This window comes from Lactuca virosa, chromosome 1 (assembly GCF_052849685.1).
Source record: "Lactuca virosa cultivar CGN04683 chromosome 1, Lactuca_virosa_CGN04683_v6, whole genome shotgun sequence".
Taxonomy (NCBI): Eukaryota; Viridiplantae; Streptophyta; class Magnoliopsida; order Asterales; family Asteraceae; genus Lactuca; species Lactuca virosa.
The window spans coordinates 123,944,772-123,957,142 of NC_136426.1; the positions used below are offsets into that span (position 1 = coordinate 123,944,772).

The 12,371-nt window shown below is 39.5% G+C and overlaps 1 protein-coding gene and 1 non-coding gene across 2 annotated transcripts; one reads left to right on the plus strand and one right to left on the minus strand.

The window, feature by feature from the left end:
- Positions 1 to 9,657: 9,657 nt before the first annotated feature.
- On the minus strand, positions 9,658 to 10,857 carry LOC145119968 (uncharacterized). The gene has a single exon (XM_079055756.1). It carries the CDS (start codon positions 10,855 to 10,857, stop codon positions 9,658 to 9,660), a length of 1,200 nt encoding a protein of 399 aa, XP_078911882.1.
- A 1,066-nt stretch (positions 10,858 to 11,923) lies between these two features.
- On the plus strand, positions 11,924 to 12,030 carry LOC145151799 (small nucleolar RNA R71). Its single transcript, XR_013732353.1, has one exon. It is a non-coding gene; the product is annotated as a small nucleolar RNA R71 (small nucleolar RNA).
- Positions 12,031 to 12,371: the final 341 nt, after the last annotated feature.

Genomic DNA, 12,371 nt, shown 5'->3' on the forward strand with positions numbered 1-12,371 from the left:
ATCAAACATCAATCATATAACACACATCGGTATTTTGGGAAATACTTACTTGAGATCGGCTAATTGCACGCACCACACCCCTTTTTATTTTAAAAACTTTCATAGAAAATCATTTTCTTTTAGAAAATTTACCAGCTCCTTAGATTGAGTTCAAGCACACCCGAGAGTACGCCTGAATCCCTCAAACCAAGGCACTGATACCAACTTGTAACACCCCAAATTTCAACCCAATTTTTTCCATTAAAACTTTAAGTATTTAATTAATTCACAACTGCAAGATCTTAAAAACATTTATCAGAATATCATTAAAAGTTATCAAGTACACAAGTCCCTCATTGATGCGATGCAATTGAACTGTGCCCCTCCTTTAATATAAGAAAACCTGAAACATGTAAACCACAAATCGTAATCACAAAGCTTAGTGAGTTCCCCAAAATACCACACATAACACAACACAAATAAACAACTATGGGTTATCAGCAACCCTGGGGACTATCAGCAGTCCCAGTGGGCTAACAGCACGCCCTGTGGGTTATCAGCAACCCTGGAGACTATCAGCAGTCTCAGTCACATATAAACATCAGAACACAATAATAACAGCTAGCCCAACTGGTCATCAAAGATACAACTATTCTACCATACATGCTCATACAAACATGCAAGAGTCACAAAGACAGCTAGCATCCTACATACATAATTTAGTAAGCCGGCTTATGACTTTCCCTTTTCTAATCTTCGGCCCAAAACACAATTCAAAGGTTTGATCTCTCAACCATCACTACCTCTTTCTCAAGGACTAACTTCGCCTCCTTAAGGCCTCAAAGCTTTTACGAAATCGATTTCCGATCCCGACCCTGAATCATAGAATGGACCGGATTAGGGTGTTACATTTAGTGCGGGGATTCTCCGGTTCAACACCCCAAGCATCTATTTGACTGGCAAAAGATTGAGGTGAGTTTTCTCACTATACTGTAGAACACTAGGGATTGCACGTGCTTGTAGTCTTTGTGACTCCTGATGTATGCCTGTATGCATGTGTGCCTGTTTTCTATATGTATGAGGGGTGAAATAGACCCGGTATAACCTTGTGCTGACATATGAGTTGAACTAGACTCAGGAGTAAAATAGCCCCAGGGGTGAAATAGACCCGGTACAACCTTGGGCTGACATATGAGTTGAAAAAGACTCGAGGGTGAAATAGACCCGACACAGACTTGAGATGGAATATATGTATGGTGATGTGTGTAAAACCAACTCGTTTTATTCCTACTCTAAAAATATAATTTAAACACACAAAGGCAGTGAACCTGTCTTTTAGTGGTATAGTTGAATAAGTAGGGTGTCGAACTCGAGGAACGGAAATTAACCTAATAACTAATTTTAACTAACAAGTAATAGAAAGGGGGCTTTCTCTAGTTTTACAAGACTAGAAACTTAGACACACTAACTAACACACAATTAACTAATCAACTAAAACCAAGTAAAAATTCACCAAATTTAATAAAAGGGTTTCTGCTTAGGTTCAACTCATTCACTCCTATGGTTAATTTTATGGCAAAGCAATAGATTAATTGTTATTGGTTACCGACTAAAGTGATTAGATTCGCATTCGCTATTACCAATCCTTAGAAAATCAATTAATTTAAGCAGTGATCAAGTGTTTAAGCTAATTAATTCCCTAGTTCAATTATTCGGATTAAATAAGACTTGTAATTGGTTAATCAAATTACTAATTCAATTAGCCTCTTGTTGTTGGTTTATCAACAAGCTCACACATTAATTTACCCATTCTCTAATTAATCCTAGTTTCATATTCACTAGTCCTAGGCACATAACAAAGTGTTCACATAGATCATATGAGGTAAACAATTAAGAGATGTTCATGTAGCCTAATTGCCTTCCTATTAACAGAGAATAGTTATGGTTAATGCATAAGGATCTTTAACAAGCTTAATTTAACAAAATCACCAATTAACGATTAATCAAACCATAAAATTAATCCATAGGAGTAAAATTGTCTTCCTTAAACAGAAACTAGTAAATTTAGCTCATGATTACAGTAGTCAAAAAGCTAAAAACGAAAGTAATCAACTCAAACATTGTTCAATTCAAAGATAAAGTAGAAAATTAAACCTAAGTTGCCTTGAATCGTCTAAGAATGAGAGATTAGGGTTCTTCTCACGTTCTTCAGGTCTCCAAGGGTTTCCTTAGTCGCAAAGTATCTTCCAGAAAAGCTAGAAAAGATCCTCCAATCGGATTTATTGCTTCTATTTATAGATAACTCAAAACAGGGGCTACTCGTCGAGTAGACAACCGACTCGCCGAGTACCCTTGAAGAATCCGTGTACGGTAAGGAATTTACGTGTTGCTTCGCGAATCTTCGTGGAAACTCGTCAAGTAGACGATTGGACTCGCTGAGTAGCTTCAGGTTTGTACTCCTTTCTTCATTCTGCAGCTTCTAATTGCATCTTCTTCCTCCTTTTTGCTCCAGAGCATTGACTTCTGGACTGAAAATACAATTTAAACATTATTAAGTACCTTTTGTCCATAATATGCAAATAATTAGCTAATAATTGATAATAATATATACTAAATATATGGCTAAATATGCAAATATCAAAATACCCCACACTTGACTTTTGCTTGCCCCCAAGCAAAACTGAATTTTAACACACTAATACTATATAAGACATTCCCAATCAAACCCAACCATTATGCCAAGACCGCAACGCATGCATTTGTGTCTAAAGTTTTTCCTAAGGACCCCCCTCAATTCTAAATACTCACAATCCTCATAAACACTCGCCCACTTCTTTTGAACAATGCTCATTTTATGCATCCCTCCGAATCCATCAGCAGAAAACCTCCTAGTCTCAAGGTGTTTTTGGTTGAGCAACCCAAGCATACATAATCTAAAAATTACAATTTTTCGATACCACTATGGAGCTTTTTGGAATTCTTCACCTTCTTGATAATTTGAACTTTGATTTCTTTGAATTCTTCAAATTTGCCACCTTTTTGATTTTCTTTGATTTTTTTTGGGTATCTTCAACTTTTTGGAATTTCTTCAGAATTCTTGATCTTTGATCTTAATACTTTGTACTCCAAAAATTCTTCAAACTTTTCTTGTAATTCTCTCTCTCTCTCTCTCTTTTTTTTATTACATGTACCTCACTTTTTTTCTTTCACTCAAAACCCTACATGCTTAAGCAGGAGCGCTCAACTTCAACATTTATTGATTAAAGATAAAAATTTTCCTGGATACATTTCTGGTACACGATGCTAAACTTATTGCATCCCTCAAACTAAGCGAGGTTATGTTTTTGTCCCATGATTTCACTAAAACAAAGGGGGCCACAAATGCACTATAACGTGCATAGGCTCAACTAAACATTTGGATCTTCATGCAATCATCAAACATAACACTTAGCATGATTCCTAATTGCTTTTTACCAAAATTTTCTAAACTAGATCCTAGCATTTTTTATGCAAAATTTTCAAAAATTTCAATTTTAACTAAAATTATAACCAACCCCCTACCCCACACTTAATTTATGCAATGTCCCCATTGCATGTTATGCATGAAAAAGAACGATAAAGTAAAGAGGGAATTGGAACAAACTCCCCTGGGATGGTAGTGGCGAGGTTGATCTTCTTTAAGCTCCATCTTCAATTGACTTTAGACATGGGAACAGCTCATCCATGTCTTGGGTGTCGAATCTCGTGTGGCAAAACATCTAAATAGCTCCAATTATTAAGGAAAAAGCTCTCAGAAATCTCCAGGAATTAATCTTCATGATAATATGAGTAAAAACTGCAGCGAATGTGCCCAAAATCCGAATCATGAGAGTAGAATCTTGAGTGACTCGTCGAGTAGAATGGAAACTCGGCGAGTAAACTGACTCCAAGCAGAAAATCGTGATATTGCAGATAGACTCGTCGAGTCCAATATGTGCACTCGGTGAGTAGAGCGCTGAGTGGAAAAAATAATGTTCTGCTTTTGATCCTTTGCTAATCTGCTGGAATATGACAATTCAGCGACTCTTCTTCGATTTCTTCAGTAAATAACACATTTTGTCACCCTTATTCCTAACGGAATCGATCCTAAACTTGAAATTGCATACTCTCGTCTAGACCCGACCCTCACTCTAGCCTTGACCAATGAGACTCTTATAGTGCATCCTAATCTTCAATCCTGAAATGAAACAAGGCAACCATAGTAAAAGAAAACAAGCACACTCCTAATTAAGTCTTAATACATAAAAGTTCAAAACACAAAACCAACAAAATAAAATAACATCCAAATTAAAAGCATAAACTTTCAATCTTCTTCAATATCATCTCCTCCAGCTCCACCCAACTCATCACATACGGGAATCCGGGTCCGGGCCTCGGCGCAATATTCATTTATTAAAAGAGATAAACAAATGACTCGTTGTTATGATTCATTCTTCTACCAAGGTCATCTTGGTACCTTCTTGCCTCTACGTGGTACCAATCCATAGGCAACTCATCATCCGCCGGAATGACCGGTGGGTCTTGTCGGACTTGCTCCCTCCTTTGCCTCACCCTTCTTCCCGGCTCCTCCGGTACCAACACCTCGTCCGCATTGGGGATGCCAATGTGCCCCCCCACCATAGTCGTCAATGATCCTCGCCCTCCTATATAAGGTGGTGCTAAAAGGGGGGGATGAAACCATTGTCAACATTCGAGCTTCCCTTTTTTCAAAAATCCCATATGTTCTCGCAAGGTTTGTGACAAACAAGCCCCCGTTGATCTTTGAGGTGATCCGCTCCTTTACTGCCCCTTCTGCTAAATATTTCACCAAGCAATATGGCAAGTTGCAGAAAACATCGGGAGTTATAACACTCCACATATAGAAAATGTCAAGGGTGGGAACCTTATCGTCATCCTTTCGCATGTTAATTGTGCTCGCGATCAGACGATGTATTAAGCGGTGGATTGGGGAACGGATGCTCCCCTCTTGACCGGAGGACGGAATGTAGACCCGATTGGCGATTGTGTTCCACCAAGTCGATGCCACCACCCCCTCGGGCAAATCTTTGTGACATTGTTCTAGGAAGGTTTCAAAATCTTCGGACATAATCACAGCTTGATCATATATCCCCATCCTCCAAGCAAGCTCTGCAATGCTACATTGATGCAACTCCCCTCCAAGACAGAAAGTAATAGTGTTTGGATTGTAATAGTCACTACCACCTCTGAAGGAAATAGTGGCTAAGAATTCCCAGCACAACTCTTGATAAACGGGCTCTTGAATTTTAAAGAGTCGGCTCCAGCCATCGCAAACTATATTCATCCCCTCATTGTTGAAAGACTTGACCAAATAAGGGGTCAAATCCTCCTCCAACCCAGTTTGACCAATCCACCGCCAGTCAATTGCATTTGGAACATATATTTCCTTGCGTTTCAATACTTCCAGTTTGTTTTCCGCACGAGCCAATGAAGATTTTGAGGTAATGCTTGGAAAGTTTAACCATGAAAGATCCCCATAGTCACCTCCCCTGGAACTCTACCCTCTTCTAGACATTTTTCCTGCAAAACACAACCAAACATACCAAAAAAAAAACACAGAAAGATTAAAAATATAAAAATTCTCGGCTTCTGCAACATGGACTCGCCGAGTCCACGAACCGACTCGGCGAGCAGGACGAACTTTGCGAGTCCAGATCTGTTAGATGAAATTAACCGGCCAAATCTAAAAATTACTTCAGGGGTTTGCTTCTGTATGTTCCAGGAGCATCAATATATAAGAAACTTTGTCTAAAACGTCCTAATTTAACAAGAACTCAAAACCCTAAAATCCAAGTTTAGTCAAAATCGGGATTTTGCAGAAATTAAGGGTAGAACTACACCAAAGATTGAAACTTTTAACAGATTAAGAGTGAAAAATGGTTACCTTGTGGTTGGATTTGGAAGAAAATGGAAGAAATCAAGATGAAAACCTTGAGGGAACTCGCTCGTCGTGTATGGGTGGCGGCTGAGTGAAATGTGAAAATGTTTCTTAATTAGGGTTAAAAACCCCTTTTACTGAATGTGAAAAAAAATAAATTTTTTTTCTGGTAAATACGTGGACTCGCCGAGTAGGTGTACCTACTCGCCGAGTAGTTTCGCGATTCCACGTTTAATCGGGATTTCTCAAATGGACTCGCCGAGCAGGTTTAGGGACTCGACGAGTCTTTTATTCAGAAAGCTAAAAACATCAAAATTTGAAATTGTACGCCACAACCCACACTTGAGCATTGCTTGCCCTGAAGCAATCATCAGAAACTCAGAAGAAGAATGATAAAAGCAGATCCTAAGTAAAACTTAAAATAAAAATGAAAAATAAAGGAAAAAAAAAAGCAAACTCTAAACGCGGGTTGCCTCCCGGAAGCGCTTCTTTTTAAGGAGTCATTAGCTGGACTCCTTCCCGCTTACGTTTCTGTAATCCCTTCCAGCAGCAACCCTTCTTCAAGTTCTTCATTTCTCGGAATTCCTTCTTCATATCTTTTCACCCTATGACCATTGACTTTGAAAGGAGTTCCATCTCTTGATATTAGCTCAATAGCTCCATGTGGAAAAATTTCCTTCACTATAAATGGACCATCCCATCGTGTCTTTAGCTTGCCCGGAAAAAGTTTGAGCCTTGAATTAAAAAGTAACACCTTTTGTCCTTCGTGAAAGTCCTTATTACCCTTGAGTCTTTTGTCATGCCAATTCTTGGTCTTTTCTTTGTAAATCAAGGAACTAGTGTATGCCTCATTCCTTAGTTCTTCAAGGGCATTCATTTGCATCAATTGGTTGTTTCTAAGTTCAGCCAAATCAAAATTGCACATCTTTAAAGCCCAAAATGCTTTATGCTCAATCTCAACTGGCAAGTGGCAACTCTTCCCATAAACCAACCTATATGGTGTAGTACCAATAGGTCTTTTGAAAGCTGTTCTAAACGCCCATAGTGCATCATCAAGCTTATCCGACCATTCCTTTCTATTACTTCCAACCGATCTTTCTAATATTCTCTTCAACGCCCTATTTGTAACTTCAGTTTGCCCACTCGTTTGAGGATGATAGGATGTTGAAAATCTATGGTGGACACCATATTTTTGCAACACCTTAGCTAATTGATCATTGGCGAAGTGGGTGCCTCGATCACTAATTAGAGCCCTTGGAACTCCAAATCTTGAAATTAATTTCTTGAGAAAATTTACCACTACTCGAGCATCATTCGTGGGTAATGCTTGTGCCGCCGCCCATTTGGATACATAATCGACTGCTACCAAAATGTATTTATTTCCCTTTGACATTGGGAAAGGTCCCATGAAGTCAATTCCACAAACATCAAATATTTCACAAACTTGAATGCTATTTTGGGGCATCTCGTTTCGTGATGAAATGTTTCCCGATCTTTGGCATGAATCACATTCTTTGACAAATTTTGTAGCATCTTTAAAGATAGTAGGCCAATAAAAACCCGAATCAAAAACCTTCTTAGCCGTATATTGCGCTCCATGATGTCCTCCGGTGGGCCCGCTATGACAATGCTTCAAGATTTCCCGACTTTCTTTCCCGGATACACATCTTCTTATCATACCATCAGCACAACTACGAAAGAGGTATGGCTCATCCCAAAAGTAATACTTAATTTCTGAAAAGAACTTCTTCTTTTGTTGGCGGGTCAAGTCTTTTGGGATGTATTCACTAGCTAAATAGTTAGCTATATCTGCAAACCATGGAATCTCTCCTGCTATAACCAATAAATATTCTTCGGGAAATTCATCTCCAATCTTGTTTTCTTCTAACTCTTCCAAGTGCGGGTTTTCCAATCTCAATAGATGATCGGCAGCCACGTTTTCCATCCCCTTCTTATCTCGTATTTCAATGTCAAATTCTTCTAGCAGCAACACCCAACGAATCAACCTTGGCTTAGCATCTTGTTTAGCAAAAAGATACTTAAGGGCAGAATGGTCGGTAAAAACTATGGTTTTTTACAAAACCAAATATGAACGAAATTTATCAAACGCAAAAACCACTGCTAGTAGCTCCTTTTCTGTAGTAGTGTAGTTCTCTTGTGTTGGGTTCAGGGTCTTACTTTCATAGTAGATCGGCTGAAAATGCATGTCAATTCTTTGTCCCAAAACAGCTCCCACCGCAAAGTCACTAGCATCACACATGGGCTCAAAAGGAAGACTCCAATTTGGTGCTATCATAATAGGTGAAGTAGTCAACTTTTCCTTCAACAAATGAAATGATTCAAGACATTCTTTAGAAAAGTTGAATGGGGCGTCCTTCAAAAGAAGTTGAGTCAAGGGTCTTGTGATCTTCGAAAAGTCTTTAATAAAGCGCCTATAAAACCTCGTATGGCCTAAAAAGCTTCTTACCCCCTTGACATTTGTTGGAGGTGGTAGTTTGGCTATAGTGTCTGTTGAGAGAAAAACTTAGAGACACACTTGAACAAACGTTAGAACAAGTAGATTGCAGAATAGTTAATCTCGAAGGATCTAAAAGCTCAACAATAATATTAATAAGTTAGAGTTAGATAGTTAGAGAGTTAGTTGCGGAAAAGTAAAGAAATAGAAATGACAACAATTGTTATATCAAGTATACACATAAGTTGATTCATAACAAGGAATGCATTCAAACTAAGTTAATAAGGAAGATCAAACTTAGTGATTAAGTCACGAAAGACTTGCTCAGAAGAGAGGTTATAATCAGTAGTATTCTAATAAGATTTGAGAGTAAGAAGTGATGCGTAGTAAGATAGAGAGATAGAAAAGATAACTTCAGAGAAGTGTATTCAGAATAGATAGATGCGTGTGTTAAGATCATTGAATACAAAGAGAATGAGCTCTATTTATAGAGACTCATGAAGTACAATAGATTACATCTCTACCAGTAGCCATGTAAGGCATACTGGACAATAGATAGTATTACAATAAAGACAAGTAAGGTAATCTAGTAAAGTGACTGCGGTAGGTAGAGACTCCGGATGCTGTTGCTGATGAAGGTGCTTGACTGCGGGTGCTTGATGGCTGCGGTAGCTGAAGTTCAAGAGGGTCACTTTTATGATTCAACAGTGTCCACCTTCGCTCTATCCACCTCTATCCGCATCCTCGAGACCTTGTGTCCTAGCAAAATTCCTTCCTTCACCATAAAATGACACTTCTCCCAATTAAGGACAAGGTTGGTCTTCTCACACCTTGCTAACATTAGATCCAAGTTGGACAAACAATCTTCAAAAGAGGACCCGAAAACCGAAAAGTCATCCATGAAAACCTCCATAAACTTCTCGATCATATCGTGGAAAATGGCCATCATACACCTTTGGAAAGTAGCCGGTGCATTGCATAACCCAAAAGGCATGTGTCTATATGCAAATGTTCCACTCGGGCATGTAAAAGTAGTATTCTCTTGATCTTGTGGGTCGATTGGAATTTGAAAATACCCCAGAAAACCATCGAGAAAGCAATAATATAGATGCCCAGACAGCCTCTCGAGCATTTGATCAATAAATGGCAATGGAAAATGATCCTTGCATGTGGCATCATTTAGTTTCCTATAGTCGATGCAAACACGCCACCCAGTCACCGTTCTTGTTGGAATTAATTCGTTATTTTCATTTGCTACCACCGTCATTCCTCCTTTCTTTGGTACCACCTACACCGGACTCACCCACGGGCTATCGGAAATTGAGTAAATAATCCCGGCATCTAATAGTTTCACCAGCTCCTTTTTCACAACTTCTTGCATGTTCGGGTTTAGTCTTCTTTGGCGTTGAACTACAGGTTTAGCCCCATCTTCTAAGTTAATTTTATGAGAGCAATAAGCTGGACTAATTCCCTTGATGTCGGTTATCTTCCATGCTATAGCACCTTGCCTCTTCTTTAGTACCCCCACAAGACTTTCTTTCTCATGCTTGGTCAAATCAGCAGCTATAATTACAGGTTTTTGTTGACCCTCTTCAAGAAATGCATACTCCAAGTGATCTGGTAGTGCTTTCAGCTCAATTTTCGTGTTCTGGACGTTGCACACGTCGAGTCCAGTGAGGGGACTCGTCGAGTCCTGGGCAAATTTCACGACTGATCGGGATTCTGTGGATGGACTCGTCGAGTTGGTCGAGTCTATTCGGCGAGTAGACTGTTCAGTACTTTTGATCAACTCATTATAATCAGCTTCTTCAAGCAGTCTCTCTATTTCCAGTAGTTCTCTTTTAGCATCGAATTCTTCATCAAAGGTGATGGTGGACTTGTTTGGTTCTTCATTATTCCATTCCTTCATTAATTCTTCCAACATATCAATCGAAAATGTTGTGTCATCACTACTCCTTGCGTGCTTCATGGCTTGATCAACCCCAAACGTGACTGATTCATCCCCCACCCGTAAAGTAAGTTTGGAATCTCGCATGTCAACTATAGCATTTGCGGTGTTAAGGAAAGGTCTTCCAAGAATGATCGGGACTTGAGGATCCGCTTCCATGTCTAAAACTATAAACTCCGCGGGAAACACGAACTTATCAACCTTCACCAATAGATCTTCGCATATTCCCCTTGGGAATGTAACCGTTTTATTTGCTAGGTGAATTGCCATTCGAATTGGCCTCGGCTCCGGGAGATCTAATTTCTTGAAAAATGAGTATGGCATGAGATTTACACTCGCCCCTGAATCAGCCAATGCATAGATGGTAGCTAAATTTCCGAATTGACAAGGTAAGGTTAAGCTTCCCGGACCACCCTTCTTTTTCGGTAGTTTGTTCAACATGGCAGCTGAACAATTCTCATTTAGAACCACTTTATTCACTTCTTCCATCTTCTTTCTATTAGTTAGAAGCTCCTTGAGAAATTTGGCGTATTTTGGCATTTGTGCAACCGCCTCTATGAATGGTATATTAATTTGAAGAGAATTTATGTGTTCTAGAAACTTCTGGTAGTCTTCTTCATTCTTTTCTTGTCTAGCTCAGGTTGGATATGGCAGTGGAGGCTGATATGGCTTAACAGGAGACTTAATTTTCTGATCAGGTGTCGGACTCGTCGTGTCCATATCCTGGACTCGGCGAGTAGTGTCTGGGTTCAGCTGGGTCTGATTTTGGTTCTGCTCTTCTGCCTCCTCCTCTTGTACCAGCTTCGGATCTTCGTTCTGAATAGGGGCCAGAGGAGTAATTATCTTTCCACTCCTAGTTGTTACAATATTTATATGTGCGCCTCGTGGATTGTTTTTGGTATTACTAGGAAGTTCTCCCGGTGCTCTTTGATTTATTTGTTGGGCAAGTTTCCCCAGCTGCTTCTCAATGTTGTGAATAGATGCTTGCTGATTCCTTAATATTGTTCTTGTATCTTGTATTGCAACATCGTGGTCATTGTGTCTTTTCTCGGATGCAGCTACAAATTTAGTGAGTATTTCTTCCAAATTTGGTTTCTTTTCTTGTACCGGCTCCTCCTTTTGGTAAAAACCCCTTGCCTTTTTTCTATACTTCTCCTCCTTCGCCTTCTTGTACTCATCATAAGGAAGCCATTCTTTCTTAGGTTTTCGCCAATCGTCATCAAATCTATCACCACTAGAATAGCATACTTGCACTTTCTTATTCCCGTTCTCGTCCAAATCACAATCTCTAGTTAGATGAGGCCCGTTGCAATTCTCACATCCTACCCGAATAGCATGGATTGTTTGATCCATTTTATCCATCCTCCTATCCATGCTTTTCAACATTGTCATAACTGCCGACAAATCTTCTGAAGCTGCATAAGCTGATCCCCTTGTCACATCATTCCTTGGATTGTGGTATTCTCTAGAATGCTTAGAGAATTCCTCAATTAGTTGCTTTATCACCGGGGGTGCCTTCTTTGTGAGCGGTCCTTGCGAGTCAAGTAATTGCCTTGTTGTCACGTTTACTCCATCATAATAAATGGAGACTTCTTGTTGACTATTAAGATCATGATGTGGGAAATTCCTTAGTAAGCTTTTGTACCTCTCCCATGCCTCATAAAGTGATTCTCCGGCTTGTTGCTCAAAATTAGCTATAGCTTTCTTCAACTTGGCTATCTTTGATGGCGGGCAAAATTGATCAATAAACTCTTCTTTCATTCTAGCCCATGTGGTGATGGATCCTGGAGGGAGTGATTTTAGCCAATCTTTTGCAGCGCCTTTAAACGTGACCGGTAACATGCGAAGCAGAACGGTGTCGCGGGCCACATTAGGAAAGTTAAAATAATCGGATATATCATTGACCTCTTCTAGGTGCTTGTACGCGTCTTCGTGATCTTTTCCATAAAACGAAATTTCTTTAAGTTGGGCGAGTATGTAGCCTTTAAGTTCGAAGTTGGCATTTTCTGGAATCGCGGGTTGTACGAGTCCCGGACCGGTATCTTCACGCATCC

Bases quoted from the DNA above. Each gene is read 5' to 3' on its own strand.
- LOC145119968 (XM_079055756.1), bottom strand. From the start codon at position 10,857: ATGCCAAAATACGCCAAATTTCTCAAGGAGCTTCTAACTAATAGAAAG.